General features: G+C 38.7%; 1 protein-coding gene across 2 annotated transcripts in view; it reads right to left on the reverse strand.

The window, feature by feature from the left end:
• Positions 1–3730: 3730 nt before the first annotated feature.
• Positions 3731–19403, reverse strand: part of ANKRD44 (ankyrin repeat domain 44) — a 204563-nt gene continuing 188890 nt past the window's right edge. For both annotated transcript variants that reach the window (XM_011997192.1, XM_011997191.1), the window contains exons 21-27: positions 18754–18841; positions 17414–17497; positions 15939–16084; positions 15377–15459; positions 12405–12487; positions 10630–10721; positions 3731–6703 (exon numbers count right to left, since the gene is read on the reverse strand). In XM_011997192.1, coding sequence (XP_011852582.1) covers positions 6645–6703; positions 10630–10721; positions 12405–12487; positions 15377–15459; positions 15939–16084; positions 17414–17497; positions 18754–18841 — 635 coding nt within the window. In that variant the 3' untranslated portion in view covers positions 3731–6644. The remainder of the gene's footprint in view (positions 6704–10629; positions 10722–12404; positions 12488–15376; positions 15460–15938; positions 16085–17413; positions 17498–18753; positions 18842–19403) is intronic.

A 19403-nucleotide genomic window follows, 5' to 3' on the forward strand; every position in this document is an offset into this window, starting at 1 on the left:
CAGGAACAGAAAACCAAACTCCACATGTTATCTCTCAGAAGTGGGAGTTGAACAATGGGAATACATGGACACACGGAGGGGACTATCACACACCAGGGCCTGTCGGTGGGTTGGGGCAAGGGGAGGGAGAGCATTAGGACAAATACCTAATGCATGCGGGGCTTAAAACCTAGATGACGGGTTGATAGGTACAGCAGACCACCATGGCACATGTATACCTATGTAACAAACCTGTATGTTCTGCACATGTATCCCAGAACTTAAAGTAAAATAAAAATTTTAAAAAGGTGACAGAAAAAAAAAAATCAGACCACAGCCATTTTTCTGCTTACATTTCTCCAGTGGCTTTTGTCAGATTCAGAAAAATATAGAAACTCCTCCCAGCTCACAAAATTTTATATCTGGGCTCTTAATCAGAAGATCGCTGTTAATCTTCTGCCACCCTCCCTTTCCCTTGACTCTCCAGTCACACTGGCCCCATTTCTGTTCCCGAACATAACAAACTCATTCCTGCCTTTGGGTATTGGCACTAGCCATTCCCTCTCCCTAGAATGTTCTCTCCTCTGATCTTTGCATAGCTGGTCATTTCTTGTGGTTAGGATCTGAGCTTAAATGTTAGTAATTCTTAGGAACCCCAACTATAAAAAATATAAATAAAGTTCATGAATTTGCTGGGTATTTTCAACTCAATGTAAACACAGGTAAGCTTTTTGTGCTCTAAAAGTACTGCTTCAGTATTTCTACTTTTGAAAATTATAAAATTCTTCCAGAATGTAAATACACAGTACTTCATTAAATTGACATTTAAAAGTAGAAAATAGTATCCTAGAAATTGTGTCCACCAGTGCCTAGAGAACCCTGTGAGGCTGAAGTACTGTGTTGCCAGAGCTTGCCATGAGACGGTGGGCCAAGTGTCCCATCTTTGTGAGCAGGAGTTCTCCCCACCGGGAAAGTAGATACAATCACCTCTTGCTTAAGACAAGAAATATATGTGTGTATGACATTTGTGGTTTGATAACGAATTAAAGATGTCTTGATCTGTGCAAATCTTCTCCCCCAGAAAAAGACATATCGAGGGCACATGTGCTCAGCATTGCCTTCCAAAGTTCTTCTTCTCAATCTTATAAGTTCTCGTTCTCAGAGCATATAAAGTATGTTTATGCAATCCCTTGTGAAAATAGATGAGGCAATATGGCTGGCGTCACAAGCAATACATTGATGAAGAAATGATTCAGAAACAAGAGGAAGGCAAATAGGCGAGCAGTGGTGTAGAGGAGCATTGACATTGTAAGTGGCACAGTTATTCCATGGGTTGAGTGGCACATTTGGTCTCCCTGGCCCTTGGAACCATAAATGCTCTAGTAGCAGCCCTGCTCACCCCCCAGCCATTGTGCCAACCACAAATGCCCACACATTTCCAATCACTCCCTAGAGTGCCTGAGAATTAATGAATGGCACACCCATTATCTTGGTGCTTTATATTTTACAGCAAATGTACCTTCAGGATGAAATTTGCTAAAGAGACAATTCATATAGTACTTTTACCCACAATGTTTTTATGTTAATAGCCTTTTAGCTTAATGCTTTTGTGCTTTGCAAACTAATTCTGAAACACATTAAGTGTGTTAAGTGAGGGATAGATATACAGGGATCTAAACCTACCAAATGGAATTAGTGAGAAGGAATCTTTGACAAGCAGTTTGAAGATAAAGTGCCACATCAATGTTCAAAAATATAATTATCGCAGTGGAGGCCATTATCACCTTTCTCTGCTTATGAGAACACAATTAAAATTAGGGACCTCTACATTTTCCTTGAAAGGGTGAGTTCAGGCAGTCAAGCAAGCAATTTCCTTAGCAATGACTGGGAAGAAGGTGTATTAGTAAGATGTTACAGCCTCAAAGGACACTGTGATAGACCAGGATGGCGAGTAGCTTCCAAAAATGGCTCCTAGCGATTGCTGTTCCTGCTGCTCACACCCTTGGGGGATCCCTTGCCCTTGAGTATAGATTGGATTTAGTAATTTGCTTCTCATGAATAGAATATGAGAAAAATGATGAAATATCACTTCTGAAATGCAGTTGCAAAAATCTATGACTCTGTCTTGCTCTTTGTCTTCCTGGCTTTTGTCAGCATGCTAGCCCACCAGGCATGCTGCCATGTTGTGAGCTTCCCTACGGGAAGGCCCATCTGGCAAGGAGCGGAGGGCAGCCAACGACCATCAAGGAACTGAGGCCCTCAGTGTAACAACCCACGAGAAGAATCCTGCCAACAACCATATGAGATGAATCGTTCCCAGGCTAACACCGTGATTACAGGCTGTGAGAGACCCTGGAACAGAAGACCCAGCTAAACTGGAGCTGACTCATAGAAACTGTGAGTTAGGAAACATTTGTTGTTTTAAGCCACTCAGTTTTGGGGTAATTTGTTACACAGCAATAGATAACTAATATACCCAGTCTGCTCTAAACAACAGGAAGCACTCACTTGTGGTGTGACTCCTGCTTTACAGCCTTTAAGACTGAAAAGTACCCAGATTTGTGTATCTGAATAGAGAGGGAGGCAGGGCTGAGTACAAAACCTCCCTTAACATTTCTGGCAAAAAAAACAAAACATTATATGGCAAGATGGCATGGAAGAGAGAACATCTAGAGGCAGATGTTGTATCATCAGGTCACTATCTTCAAAAATTCAAGTTGTATAACTTCTCTAGGATTCAGTTTCTTCCTGAAAGAGCTGGTGATGTGACTGGGCTGGACTGTAATAACTGCTAACATTCTATAACACTTGATTTGAGGAACTCAGGCAGGCACCACCCCCAAATGTCTTTGTCAATAACTGGAAACTCCATCATTAGGAATTTGTTCCTTAGTGATTCCAGGGACTGTCCCTGAAGTTACTACTCAAGATGAAAAATTTTGGATGGTGAGATAGATCGAGAAAGAAATTCTATGGATATCTTTAAGGATAGTGCAGAGATGGAGGTTCTTGTGTTGCTCGGAAGTCCCTGAAGGGTAATGGTGACAATACCAAAGATAGGCATGGTTGATTTCACAATTTTGAGGACCTAATAAACTTCCTTTTTGATATATGTGAACTATATAACTGATCACGTTTCTCCTCTTACCTTGGCTGCAAGGAAGCTAAGAGCAAACTCAAGTTCAGTCATAGATACTGTTTTAAATTTTATGGTTCCTGTATCGGTTTGTATTCTTTTTCTCTGTTCTCATTTTTCTATTTGTAGTTTACCACATCTTTTGTCATAACCCAGCTCAAATCCTTTATGGACCATCCTGGGCAACATAGTGAGACCCCATCTCTATAAAAAAACAAAATTAGCTAGGCATGGTGGTGCACACCTGTCGTCCCAGCTACTTGGGAGGCTGAGGTAGGAGGATTACTTCAGCCCAGAAGGTCGAGGCTGCAGTGAGCTGAGATCTCACCACTGCCCATCAGCCTGGACAACAAAGCAGAAACAAAACAAAACAAAACAAAACAAAATCCTTTATGGAAAAAAGTTGGAAGCATAAATGCATATAATAAACACAAGCATGTATGTTTGAATTTTTTCTCTAATTGTGATAATACAAACATAAATTGTGAATCTGGAGATACACTTTTATCTTGAGTAGTTCCCAAATTTAAAGTTAGTTTGGCTTGGGGGAGTGCAAAGATTTAAATTAGCATAATTTAGAAAAAGCATAAATTGGAAAAATTAAAATACAAATCGCAACAATATGTGTACCGTTTTTATTTGTAAAAATAACCATCTGAATGCATTTCCATAGTATATTACAGTTAAGTACTTCGTTATGTTATTAGAGCATTCAGTAGTTGCAAAAGTATTAAACTGTGCTTGAGAAGATTCAGATTGGTTCAAAGTCATTCACTGAACTAAAAGTCATTTTCCCCATTTTTACAGTCATGACATTTACCAGTCATTCAACTCCAATTTACATAAGAAAACATTATAGACAAAATCCCACTGAAATCATCAAACAATATTTTATGCTGTTACAAATATGTTATGCAAAATATAACACTGGCACCAGATTTGTATCATCGTGCTTTACAAAGATATATTGCACATGCTAGAGCATAAAATATGTAGACAAAACTACCAAATAAAAGATATTTGCATTGAATTTTTAGATCACATAAGAAACGCATAGAATTACATTTTATACAAACACTCAGATTGTCACTATCTTAAAATGCTTTTCTCCTATAATACTGACCTATGGTTTACAGTTTTGTAAGAAGAAAGCATTTTAGCACTGCAAAATCAAACAATTCCTATAGAAAACTTTAGCATTTTCATATTCATTTCAATGCAAGTACAAGGGGAAATAGGAAAAAAGACACTTTATACATTCAAAGAAAGGTTGAAATGAAAACTCACTGGTATCATATTGCTCTGATAACACTCAAATGAAAAAATACAAAACATTCCACGGAACATTTCCAGAATATACAAATATAAAAAGGCACTCTAACTTCATATTACAAGACAAAAAAAGGGATGAGTTTTTCAACCAACACAACATATAAGCACACCAAGTTGCTCAACAGTACAAAGAATAACTAGTGCAGCAAATCCATTTGATGTTCTTGTTGTAATGTAATAACAAAATGATAAACCAAGCAGTGTTTACTGCCTAAAGTACCAAAACATACTATGGTGCCCTTTTAGTAGTGATAAATAGAAATACCCTGAGCTATTTACTGTAGAATCATAGCAGATTTTAGGCAATTTGGAGATAGTAATGCATTTACCAAAGACAGGCAGACACTGGCAAATAAGTAAGTGCAATGAAACATGATCCTTGTGGCTGTGGTTAAAATACAGTCTAAAAATAACACACTTCAGTAAAAGCACTAAGCAACTAAGACTCAGTTAAAAACACATTTTTTTTTTTCCCTTAGAAAGCTACGGTGCAAACATAATTTTATTTCTAAGGGATGTAATTAAAATACAGAAATGATAGTTTTTAAAGTCATTTCTTTAAAAAAAATTTAGTCTTGGGGTATGGGAGAAAGAGGGGGAGAGAGAGAGAGATATCAGTTGATGTAATGAACAGTTCATTGTGAGCATGATTTCATTTCGTTCCTTTGTCCTCCTTCTATGAGTAAGAGAGTGGGGAAAAGTCAAAACGCAGCTCCATGGAGATAACGTCTCATGGTGAGTCACTGCTTTGCTGAAATGATTCTTGTACTCTCGGCTACACAACAGGAAAAATGTTAACGCTGCTTTGCCATTAAAGCAAGCATTTCATTTCCTGCTTGAAATGCCAACTGAGCAAGATTTCCATTCACTTCTAGAAAAAGACACCGCAGTATATTGTGCTTCTTCAACATTGAATCTCTCTTAATTTTCAGTGTTTTGGTAAAGAGAAGGTCATTATTGCTCATTAGCAATTTATCTGCTTTTTAAAAATTCATCTTCTCTAAACAAACGAAAAGGACAGAAGGTGGGAAGCACAACGCCAAGAATTCAAAAAACAGTGGTGGTGGTGTGGGAAATTTTCAGGGAAATTAATACCAGTTCAATCAGTCCTCTGAGCAAGCTCTCATTTGTGAAGAACCCAACAGGAGTTTTAATCAAATCCAGGATATGAAGAATAAGATTAAAGTTTTACAGTTAGATGAAAAATATAATACAGTTATCTGTCTTTGATCCAGATATGATAGAACATTATTTTAAAAATATCTCACATACACTATAAAATACAATTTCCAGGGTGGAAATGGAACTCATTATAAAATGTCAGAGAGTACTTCTCCAATTCGACACATTTCTTTTCTGTCTCGTCCTCAAGTAGAAAATAGCACTTGAGCTGGTGATTTTTATTTCTCCTTTTAGCACATGTGCCCACATACTGCCATCATTTCCCATCAGGTTACTGAGACTATGTGAGCTTTTCAGTGTACTTAGGGTAATTTCTAGATATTTCTTTGGGCTGCCTTTGTGTATATGATCCACTACACATTTGAGTTTTCATCTCGCAGAAGAGCATCCAGACTGCAATGTCTTCTAAGCTCTAAGCTTTACGGACTGTGGCTGAGCAATAGAAGATGCGTAGCCCTCTCTAACCAGCGCGGAAGAACCTGAGGGTCAGCTGGAAACCCTAGCAGTGGAAATGCTGGGTGTGGCCCTTGGGCTTTTGGCTAGCCCAGGGTCAAGTGTGTTTTTTCACTGTTTTTGTTATTCTAAATAAGATACATAGCAATTAAAATAGAGAACAAATAATGGATGGTTCCTCACTAATTGCTTCATTTCAAATAAATATAAACACATTTACATCAAAAGTATATGGACATTTTCTCTAGTTTGGCAAAAAAAAAAAAAAACATGGTCAACACATCATCAGCTACAAATGTTAAGTGGTCAACTAGAAATCTGTGTCATAAGAAATATAAAATACAACAAAGACTGGTACACAAAAAGATTACATTTTAACTCCATAAAAAAGCTACTTCAGTTCTCACTTGCATTTTGAAGGAAAAAAATGTATATCTTCCATTTTAGACTGAAGCATTTTGGTCCTCATGTGTAGCTGGCTGATGAACTACACACACACACACATATATACACACGCACACATATATGTGTGCGTGTGTATGTGCATAATTTTTAAAGAGTCTCATTCTTCTTTTTGTACAGCGGTTCCAGGTGTGGAACGGGGTCCGTTTGACCTAGAAGCTTTGGCAGAGGGAGCAGACACAGTATTCACTATGTTGATTTCATCATCAAGCAACTGGCAATCGGCTTTACTTGCTAAATCACCCACTTCTACTTTCTGCTTTCACTTTTTTTGTTCCTTTTTGCAGTCACACTTTTCACTCACTTGGCATGGCCTTGACTTGGAAGTTCATTTTACTACTGATGAACAATGCTGATGATTCTCATGGTTTTTAAAAGTTAGTATTTTGATTTAAGAGTAAATTAACAAAGGGTAGTTTCATATTAATTTTGCATATTGTGTCAAAGTTTTGGTGCAATGTAAATTTCACCTGAAATATTATTAGATAAATTTGGGTTCAATCACTTAAGTGAAAATTAGTCATAGGCTTGTTATAGAGAACACTGTGTTAAACAAAAAACGCAAGTTCAATTTTTCAATTCATCTGGCAACTTTAACAGAGATCCTCAGAAAGAAGTTCTGGATATTTAAATGCTTACTATAGAGAGGATATAAATAGTTGGACTCTCTAAAAAGATTATTACAGGCATTATTTCTAAAGATGAACACCTTTACCTTTGGCTTCTAGTGAGGAGGTAAACATCAAAGTGAGAAGAGGTTTGAGGCATTTCCTATCTGCCTCTTCCCTTCCCTCCCAGGGGACATGAATGTCACACTGATATACTTCTGAGAATTCACTGCTAAATACATGAAAAGAAAAATTATTCATAGCGAACAGCTGCCTCTCTGTTGCATTATCCCCAAAGAACAGGAATTAAATACATCTTTTATTCTTTACTTAAAATGAGAGGTAGACTTCCATAGAAGTATCTTAAAGAAGATGTGAAACAAAACAAAACTGGGGCCATCTGTGTGAGTGTTCCACCCAACAGCCTCACTGCCCGCCCTCGATTAATTCCTTCTGTACTAGCTTCTGGAAGCCCAGGCCCCAAATAGTACTTGAACACACATAAACCTGGAATTCAAGCTTCTTTCCTTTCCTCCAACACAGGTGATCAAAGGAAAGCTTCTACAATCCAAAGTCAAAACGTTTCCGAATCAGAATCATTTTCATTGTACCCATCCTCCGAGCCTACGTTGTTACTGCACAGGCTAACCATGCTACCCAGATTGGAGAGGGTCGTCCTGCTCAAATTGTCTTTTTTTAAACAAACGAAGTTGACAGCCGTCATTGTACTGGAAGGAGAAAAAGGCATCATGGTAGCCAAAATGAGGGCCAGGCAGTCAGCCACGTCTTTGTTAGGAGCGCAAGCCAGGGCCGGGGTATGACCTGGGCGTAAATGCAGACAAGGCAGTGGTTAGTTCTGGGGAGTCTAGAGGAGGCACGAGCATTCCACAGTACATCTCAGATGACCTCACAGGCGGAGATGTATGTTGAGTTAGAAATCATGCCAGGTAAAAGGAGGAGTTACTTCTCACAAGTCATGCCAGGGGTGAGGCTAGACGGGGAGGGAGGGGAGACATTTTATGGAGGGCTTTTTATTTTTGTTTTCAGCTCATATGACTACGACAAGCACGATATTATCCAATGTTAGGCAGGATTCCAGCCTTCATTTAGTGAACACAAACATGAGGGGGTGGGTGTGGGACACAATTTCACAATAAACAGCAACAGGACAATCAGGAAGATGCTTCCGCCTGACAGCACACACACACCATGAGCCTCAGGCCTGGGCCTGAGAAGGACTCTCATTCTGAGAACAATGACTTTCTATTGTTAGGTAACTGTGTGTCCAATTAGAAAAGATATTGAAAATTAGATGACTGCAAAAGTGAGTAACGAAGTTTTGTCACTTTATATATGTTTCATAGAAAGTAGACACCAATAACTGGTTTTAGAAAAATGGCATCATTTCAGTAGATCAGACACAGGAAAGCGCTGGTTGTTTGTGATTAAAAATTTACAATCATTTAGGAGAAATTTAACAAAAACATTTTTTTTGATAGGGTTTCACTCTGTTGCCCAGGCTGGATTGTAGTGGCATGGGCCTTGATCTCACTACAGTCTTGTCTTTCGGACTCAAGCAATCCTCCCACCTCAGCCTCCCGAATAGCTGGGACTGTAGGTGTGTGCCACTACTCCCAGCTGATTTTTTTTTTTTAATATTTTTTATTTGAGTCGAGGTCTTGCTATGTTTCCCAGGCTGTTCTCAAACTCCTGGGGTCAAGCGATCCTCCCACTTTGGCTTCCCAAAGTCCTGGGATTATAGGCATGAGCCATCACACCTGGCCTAATAGAGTACTTAAAAATGGCCACTCACCAACCAAAGTCCCAAATCTAAAATGTAATGGATGTGAGAAAATTACTATGCTTGTCATAATTAGAACCATGTTATTCTCATTTAGACTCAATGGGTCCAGCCCAGATAAGAAAACTGTCTTAACTCATAATACAGGTTCTTTGGGGAAGTAGATTAAGTCTTTGACTTGATTATTTCCCTTATCCAACCTTTATTCTACTGGCCTGAAAAGGGTTAGCTGCCTTCTCGGCTGGTCAAAGTTTCCACTACACAGTGAGTAGGGCACTTGCTCAGTAATTCAGAGGAATAGCTCACTAAAACTTCACGTTTGTTGTTTTGTTTATCATCACTCGACCTGCTCTCCCCACCCTGCTCTTTAGTACATCATTCATTTTTCTGGTATGAACACAAATAAGAATGAACAGGTAGTTTAACATTTCATTCCACAAAAGTCAGTGATGAGTAAAGGAATCGTGGTTGTACTGCTGTATAAAATTGCCCCAAACGTTCCCAGGCCTTTGGGATGCAGGTATGCACCAACGCAGGGCTCTTGTTCCTAAGGTCACTATCAGCTGAACAAACCTTCAGTGCAGCAGATTTACACCAGGAAAAGCAAAACTAATTTATTCTATTCTCTTTGACCATTTTGGAGAAAAACTGTGGGCCTCTGCAGGCCGACCCTAAGTCTACAGTGGCGTTAAGAGGGTGTGGGAAGGTGAGGCAGGAAAACCAAGGAGATGGAGTAATAGGGAACTTTCTGCACTTCCTAGATGAGTCAGGTGGGGGACAGAGCAGGGTACATGCTAGGATAAATGGGGCTGGAAAATCAAAACTAATAAGAGTTAGCTACTGATGCCAGTATGGCTGCTTACTTCTGAGAAACAGGCATGAGCTGCTAATCCCAACACCTGTAACAAGCAGTTGATTGAGTTACATTAATACATTATAATACTTTAATTAAATGCCACATTTTAAAAATTACAGAATTCATAAATATCCAGAAGTTCCTTTTTTGCTCCCCAAGGTTAATAGGCGTTGTGCTTAAAATGGCAGCTTAGTGCAATTCTAGTAGCCATTCTTTTCAAAACGTCTTAGGAAGCAGAGTAGAAAGCTTCTGTTAAGAATTAGTTCATTAGGAAAGGAACATTATGCAGATCAGGGGAAGCTTCAAGCCTAGACACTGATTAAGAAATTTTACTCTTGTTCCTCAAATTTCCATACTTGGAATATGAGTTCTGATCTGTACTTAAAGAAAAAAAAAAGTTTGATCTCAGAATGAACTTAAATACAATCAAAAATCTAGGTTTTCATTTGAGCCCTTGAGCATGCACTAATGACATGTGTAATCCCTAACTCTTCAGCATCTGCAGTTAAAATTTTGAGTGTCAACCTGAAACTCTTTTAGTGTGTCTAAAATATTTTAACCACTGTGCTGAGGAGTTAGAGACCAGCTGCTGGCATTGCATGCAAAATGGACAGCACTGGGTGGGCTACAGGTAGACTATGTGATTTACAAAAAGACAGACAGGACCAGTTATCCTTGCTTGATTTCTCACACACAGGACTTCCAAGGGGGACAGAATTCTTAACTGCTTTTTAAACTAGCACCTATCTTTCTCATTTTCCTCTGGCTTCGACTAGCTTATGGAAAGTACCTGCAGTCACTGTTCACTTTTTCCACTTACCATTTTCATCTACAGCAAGTACACAGGCCCCTTTGGCCAGCAACTCCTCAACTACCACCTTCAAGCCATTGCGTGCAGCAACGTGGAGGGGTCTAAAAAACACAAGACCGAGCATCAGTTGTGATACATACTTGGGTGAGAATGTGGAATTCTGGTTAGCCCATGTCGCTAAAAGGAAGTACTTAGACTCTGCAAATAGTACATGGATGTTTTTACTTAAGAAAAAAAAAAAAATTGCTGCCCAGATCTTTTCCAGGTGCTAATGGTCCAACTGTTGTTGTATGTTTGGCCCAGATCTTGCTGCAGATATTACAAATATTCTGCATCTCAAACAATCTCAATGACAGTAAACAGGAAGACAGAGGAAGAACTCAAGCTTTGCTGTATTTTGCAGAAGGCCCTTTACTGCTGGATTTCTAACACAGCATTTGAATCACTGTTTCACACAGTTCAATAATATGACTGGCATTAATGCCACCCATATATATGTATAATTTCAACCCTCCTTGTAACTACGAAATGCACACAAATGTTTTACTGAATTTATAATACCTTAAAGAATTATGTCAAACTCAGTATATTGTGCTTATATACTGCTTAAGAATCTTTTTTTTTTTTTTTGAGACAGGGTCTCACTCTGTCACCCAGGCTGGAGTGCAGTGGCATGATCACAGCTCACTGCAGCCTTGACCTTCTGCTGGGCTCAAGTGATTCTCCTGCCTCAGTCTCCTGAGTAGCTGGGACTACAGGTGCAAACCACCGTGGCTGGCTAATTTTTTTATTTTTTGTAGAGAAGGGGTTTTATCATGTTGGCCAGGCTGGTCTCAAACTGCTGGGCCCAAGTGATCTGCCTGTCTGAGCCTCCCAAAGTGCCAGGATTACGGGCATGAGCCACCACACCCAATTTTTTGTTTGTTTGTTTGTTTGGAGACAGAGTCTTGATCTTGTTGCCCAGGCTGGAGTACAGTGGCGCGGTCTCAGCTCAGTGCAACCTCTGCCTCCCAGGCTCAAGTGATTCTCCGGCCTCAGCCTCCCAAGTAGCTGAGATTACAGGCACCCACCATTACGCCCAGCTAATTTTTTTGGTGGTGGTGTATTTTTTAGTAGAGATGGGGTTTCACCATGTTGGCCAGGCTGGTCATGAACTCCTGGCCTCAAGTAATCCACCTGCCTCGGCCTCCCAAAGTGTTGGGATTACAGGCATGAGCCACCACGCCCTGCTTAAGAATCTTAAATGAAAAAAATTCCTTTGCCTTTAAAACAAATGCATAAATTATTTCCTAAAGCAGAAAATGAAACAGTTTTTAGATCTTTCACACCAAGGGTTACACTGAATTATATTAAAATATAATCAAGACAAATAGCTTAGAAACTCTTCAAATGTATTCTGGGAACCTGATTTGTAAAACTGTCATTTTCCAGTCAGAATACATAATGCTAATACATAATACAAATAGCTTCCCCAAATATGTCAGTCCATAAGATTTTTCTAACAGCCCACTAAATTTATAATATTACCCCAGAAATATCAGCAAAGAAAAACACAGACTTCACAAAATTCTATGAAGACATATCAAAAGGATTCTAACTAAAACTGCCTAGCTTGGTCAGCACTTGTAGGTATATGACTGTCACCTTCATGCAGGGGAAGCCAGGTCTGCATCTTTCACCACTGTGCCCCCCAGAGCTAGTCTGGCACACAGCAGGCTCTTAATATTTATTGAATAAATGACTATGACCCTGGGTTCAAGTCCAACTTTAGTGGTTACACTTACGTCTGCAGTGCATTATTTTTTGCATTAATAAGGCTCTCGTCTTGTATCTTGTCAAGTATTAACAAGGCACATTTTTCATGACCCTAATAAAGAAAAAGAATGATAAGAAATACAGGACAGAGACACAGAAAAGTTACTGTGAAATTTCTTCATTATGATTTAAATTGAAAATGAATTTCCTCTGCCTAACAACATTCTATAGAGCTATTTTCTGAGTAATTTTTTTTTCTTCTCAATAGCGAATGGGCTCCAGACACTCTAAGAGTCCTAACAGGGTCTATTAGAACTTGGTTAACATAAGCCTGATCTAAAATATTAATGCTGCTAAGATAAATTTTAAAATTAATCCCCAGAGAGGTAAAGCAGATGCTAGTTTAGCTAGGCCAGCTGGTAAGTAGGGAATAGAATTCGGAATATTGTCTGAATCCTACAACATTTAACATACATCAAAAGTCTCACCTCCTATTTCAAGACATCAGTTACTACTTCAATTATCCATTTATCCTTGGAATTCCCATTACATCTATTATCCATATCATTCATCATCATTAATTGCCTTATACTGTGAAGAAACCCTATTTCAGGAAAACTCATTCTTTTCTTCCTCGACCAGTGGAAGATCTCTCTCTGTACCTTATGAAAATAGATGGTTAATAATCTTTGAAAATCAACTGATGAGTCAGAGACCCTTTCACAATTTCAGGCCTGGTACCCTTTTAAGGGGTCATGGCTTCCTAAGCCCTTGCTGACAAACATGTGGCCTGCAGAGCAGTCATATTAGTATTACTGGGAATTAGAACTGCTGAATCTCAAGCTCTGCCCCAGACCTAATAAATCAGAATCTGTTTTTTCACAGATCTCCTAGGTGATTCATTTGCATGATAAAGTTTGAAAAGCATTGCACTTATATTCACCAAAATACTATACCTTGAAATAAACTTCATAAAGCTGAGCACTTTTTGTGGTTCCCATGGGCTTCCCAGAGCATGAAGTGAGAAAATGCAAGCAATGAAAGGAATGTCTGAGACTTCTGGTACCATATAGGTAACACTGATAATATTTTAACTACACTGAAATAAATCACCGCCATGGGTGCTAACTGGTGTCATACTATGCCTTATATGGGAGACCGTTAAATACAATTTTAGAAATGTCCATGTAGGTTTCATTCTGATGCACTGCTGTTGGAGGGTAAACTGTTGTGACCTCATAAGAGGGCAAGTTGGTCTAAAAATATTTATATCTGGCAGGGTGCGGTGGCTCACGCTTGTAATCCTAGCACTTTGGGGTGCCAAGGCGGGCAGATCATGAGGTCAGGAGTTCGAGACCAGCCTGGCCAGCATGGTGAAACTCCGTCTCTCACAAAAAATATAAAAATTAGCCGGGCATGGTGGCGCATGCCTGTAGTCCCAGCTACTCGGGCTGCTGAGGCAGGAGAATCGCTTGAACTTGGGAGGCGGAGGTTGCAGTGGGCCAAGATGGCACCACTGCATTCCAGCCTGGGCAACAGAGTAAGACTCTGTCTCAAAAAAAAAAAAAAAAAAAAGTATATCATTAGACTCAATAATTCCACACTTAGGAATTTATCTTAAAGTAATGAGTAAGGTTGTTTATAAAAGATTCCTCTGCAATAAGCATTATTTATATAGGTTGAACATACCAAATTCGAAAATCTGAAACAAAAAATGCTACAAAATCCAAAACTTTTTGAATATTGACATAACACTAAGATTTCTGGATTTGGGATAATCGACAGGTATAATACAAATATTCCAAAATCCAAAAAATTCCTAAATCTGAAACACTTCTAGTCCCAGCCATTTCAGGTAAAAAATACTGAACTTGTACTAGCATATAATTGAAAACAAGCTATTTGTCTAATAATAGGAAATGGGTTGAATAAAAGATGGCCCATTCCTAAGCTGAAATACTACAAATCTAAAATACCATAAAACATGATGTTTAAAAGATATTAATATTATACGATTCAGCAATAAAACCAAATTTTATAAAATCATATGTATGACATAAAAGATAAATTATATATATATGTAATTTTACATAATTTATCTTTTCTTTTTTTTTGAGATGGAGTTTCACTCTTGTTGCCCAGTCTGGAGTGCAATGGCGCGATCTTGGCTCACCACAACCTCTGCCTCCCGGGTTCAAACGATTCTCCTGGCTCAGCCTCCTGAGTAGCTGGGATTACAGGCATGCACCACCACACCCGGCTAATTTTGTATTTTTGGTAGAGACAGGGGTTCTCCATTATGGTCAGGCTGGTCTCGAACTCCCAACCTCAGGTGATCCACCTGCCTCGGCCTCCCAAAGTGTTGGGATTACAAGCATAAGTCACTGTGCCCGGCCTAAAATTTATCTTTTATGGAAGAAGGAATCTTGAGCAACATGTGAACACACCACTATTTGAAAACAAAAAACAAAAAAACATTTTTCTGCATTGAACTATATATCAGAAAAAAGAGGAGAGGGTAGAAATACACATAGATCTGTTTATTTGCTTCACATTAGTGTATTTTTTGGCTGTGTTACTACAATGTCTTCAAATGGAACAAAATGAAAACAAGTAAAACTGCTTATACTTTGCAAGCCACCTAACTAAGGTCCTAACTTTTATGTAGGTACCAAAATGTGGTACAACAACCAGAGAGACAGATACAATGGCAGCATCAAGACAGACAGACTACAGCAAGAATGCAAGTGGCAGATGCCATGAAAAGCATGTTCTCATCATTTGTATTGATGAAGATATGCTTCTTCATCAACACGAATGGGTTATTGGGTCTGTCCTTTCCTTCTCATCCTTCAATTCCACTTTCAGTTGACAAGACCCTGGGAAGATGTACATTCTTAATTAAGAGCCATGCTACACAGTTCTGCAGTAGAATTTCAGTGGTGTTATTACTGTTATTATTACAACATGAAGTAATAATATTTTAAATTCAATTACATACTTTACTACAAGCCAAATGTAAGGGTGTATTCAAGTCCTTATCCTTTACAGTCAGATCAGCCTGGGCACTGTTCACCAAAATATCTGTAGAAAAAGCCCAAAAGAGGGTTACTTAGATGAGATGCTGATCACATGCATTTTGAAGAAGTCACTACAAACACAGTAACATATTTAAATTAGTACAGTTCACGTAATCATACTTAATGTTTTTAAAGAAAAAAGGGGGTAATTTATTTTCATATTTGTGCTATCCAAGGTTAATAGGCACTAATTTTAACTGCTTTTACAGTTCATTATTTCCAGTTAAAATGATTATGTTGTCATACTTGGTTTCTAAATGTTGAGAATTTCATTGCAGAAGGGCTGGCTCTTTGACAAGGTCCACCAAGAATCAAAAACAAGAAACTGAAGACGCTTGAGCAGGTAGAATCAGGTGACCTAAGTAAAACTGCTAATGGCCTTTTTCCATATGTATATACTATGAGAACAACTGATTTCTTGATTTGATATTATTTTGGTTTTTGGACGGGCATAAGGGCAAAGTCCATACAACAAGCACATACCCACGGCGCCTGCCTGCCCGTTCTCAGCAGCCATCATCAGTGCTGTTTTCCCTGAATTGTCTACTGCGTTCACTGGAGCACTGTGACTCAGAAGAAGCTGCAAGCACTCCACATGATCAGCAAACGCTGCCGCATGAAGGGGTGTCCTAAAGATTTAAAACAAGTATCACTTGAGTTTCCTTTAAACTTCATTCTCATTAGTTACTGCCCAAGAAACATGTACATGGTGTTGTCTTAAGGATTTAAAACTTCTCAGTTTATAGACATAGTGATCAGGCCCCCTCCCTCTAAAGGTCATCCAGGGTAGACACTGAAGTATCACGTACGCGACTGGAAACTCCTAGATGTGGGAGTGGGGTGTGTGTTGGCCCTGATAATGAAATTAGCGTCTTTACTGACTCTTTAATCTTAAGTTCCAGTGAGTCTACTTTTATCTTTGAGATAGATACTTTCAAAATTAATGCTTAAGTCTGTAGGTAATTGGCAGATTAAATAAAAATTGTAAAAGTCCATCACATCATCTATTGTGGTTGCTTAATTTCTTTTAAAGGATAATTTGGCATTATTTATGAAAATTAAAAAATATCAACCCTTTAACCAATAAATCCAATTCTAGGTTTTTATCTCTCAGATACACTTGGTTATGTGTACAGACACATGTTTTATTTATTTATTTATTTATTTTTGAGACAGAGTCTCACTCTGTCGCCCAGGCTGGAGTGCAGTGGCACAATCTCAGCTCACTGCAACCTCTGCCTCCCGGGTTCAAGTGATTCTCCTGCCTCAGCCTCCTGAGTAGCTGGGACTACAGGCATGTGCCACCATGCCTGGCTGATTTTTTGTATTTTTAGTAGAGACGGGGTTTCACCATGTTAACCAAGATGGTCTCTATCTCCTGACCTTGTGATCCACCCACTTCGACCTCCCAAAGTGCTGGGATGACAGGATGAGCCACGGTGCCTGGCCCAGATACATATATGAGAATGTTCACCACATCACACTTTGAAACAGTAAAATATTGGAAACGACCTAAATATTCTTCAATGGAGGGCAGGATGAGCAAATTATAGCATAGCCATTCAATGAAATAATATGCAGCTTTAAAAAGAACATGGTATGGAAGGATCTCCAAGATATACTAAAAGTAGAGCATTGTTACAGAATGCTACCATGTACAAAAAGAATACATGGATATATACATACATATGTATATATGTTTGTAGATATGCATAAAAAATATTTAGGAGAACATAAAATTTGTAAATAACAGTGTATAGTAGCTTTCTCTGTGGAAGAAGCTAGGGATTCCAGGCTTAGAGGGAAATTTCTTTTAATTATACACCCTCTGTAATATTAAAAACCATGCTTACCCATTATTCTTTCAATTAAAAACATGTATGTTTGGCTACTCTGCAACTGCAAAGCAGAGGCTAAGATTCATCAAGATAAAAGGTATGCCGTTTTAGATTACTTACCTGCCTTTGTCATCTCTACAACTGACGATACTGGAATCTATGGCCCCAAGCAGCAATGATGCACAATTCCCATGATCATTGATTCTAAAATGAAAATGGGTTTTAATGTAACAATCTCACTCTTTTAAATTATATCACCTCCTAACCCATCTTCCTATGTACTGTATATTTGACAATCCGAAGCATTTTTAAAAAATCGAACGTAAATATTTGTGGTATATGTTTCATTGGCATACACTTTGTAACCCCTAGCATTACTTCAGAACCTCTATATCCAGGTAGAAGTTTATTGCACTTATACAAGACACCACGTTAGGCGTTTTGGAGATATCAAAGTGGAATAGACATGCTTCCTTCAGATTTAAAATCTTTCTGACCTTTGGGAGGCTGAGGCGGACAGATCATGAGGTCAGGAGTTCGAAACCAGCCTGGCCAATATGGTGAAACCCAGTCCCTACTAAAACCACAAAAATTAGCCAGGTGTGGTGGCGCGCACCTGTAGTCCCAGCTGCTCGGGAGGCTGAGGCAGGAGAATTGCTTGAATCCGGGAGGCGGAGGTTGCAGTGGGCCGAGATTATGCCACTGCTCTCCAGCCTAGGCGACAGAGCAAGACTCCGTCTCAAAAAACAAAAAGCAATAAACAAAATAAAATCTTTCTGACTCTTTTTAACTTATACTTTCTTTATTGATCTACTTTATGCCTCCAATATCTTTCCAATTAAATGACTCAGTTTCATATAAAGGCCAGAGACAATGTAAAGACAAAGCGTCCTCAGGTCTTGGGCCCGCGGGCTAACCGTGGAAGCCCAGTTGAACACAGACTCCCAGGCTGACTATGGAAGTCTGACTTAAAGTCACTGGATCCTCTAAACAATGGCTCACTATTGAGACTGGAGCAAAAATTAAATTTATCAGAAAAGAGCTTACAATATATGAAAGATAAAGAATTTCAATATATGAAAATTTGTCCTAGTGTGAAATGTCTTTCTAACCATCTGTAGGCATACTATTGTCAATGCTGACTTATTTTTAGAATTTGGCAGACAAATGTGAGTTATACCTGAAGAGTTCTTCACATGGTTAACGCACCTCTCACTTTACCCCTTCACGAGACTTCCCGAGGGTGGCATCTGTGCCACTTTGGAACTGTGGCACTCTATAAAAAGCTCCGGGAAAATCCTTAATATTTTGCTATCAGATCTACTCGTCTTTAGCAGCAAAAATGGAATATTTCAGTCTTATCTGTAATCTAAAAGCTTTTTTTTCCCTTCAAAGCAACTTTTCTATGTGGAGTTAAAATAATTAAAGCTACACCATTAACTCTCATCTTTTCTACTTACATTGCACAGTGCAGTGGAGTAAAGGGATTACCGATAAATTTACGAAAACATTTTTGCTCCAAAAGTACTTCTATACAGTTTTCATTACCTGCAAGAAATAAAAATAATTTAGGGAGTTTCCAAGAAAGAAATTTTGTTCAACCCAATCTGCTTTTTCATTAGGTATTGAGTTTTTGGTTTATGAATTTTCCTGAATGGGCTGAACATTCATTCTCCAAGAAATAAAATTAACAAAATGCCAAAATGTTATTAACTATGTTAACAGGTGTTCTGAGACTTAATGAACAAATAAAACAATGAAGGCCATATGGTCTGGTGAAGAGAGATAGAGAAGATGACTCATTTGCAAGCAGAATATATTCTGTTTTACTCTCAGCTCTTGAAAGATAGATGCCTCACATAGGCGTGCTTCAATTTGTCCACATTTATAAGAGGAAATGTACCTTTCACCCATACAAATACTTCCACTTACAGTTATGTATTCTAACGGACACATGAAACTGATTAGTAGAAAACAGTATTTGAGATAACGCATGTGAAAAGGTTTTGACTGTAAAATACTATATGTGTTTTAATTGACCCCAAGAACAGTTCTTGGCACATCACGGGCATTCACTAAGCACTATTCAAATAAGTAGATGAATGAATAT

Source organism: Mandrillus leucophaeus, unplaced genomic scaffold, assembly GCF_000951045.1.
Source record: "Mandrillus leucophaeus isolate KB7577 unplaced genomic scaffold, Mleu.le_1.0 Scaffold532, whole genome shotgun sequence".
Lineage (NCBI taxonomy): Eukaryota > Metazoa > Chordata > Mammalia > Primates > Cercopithecidae > Mandrillus > Mandrillus leucophaeus.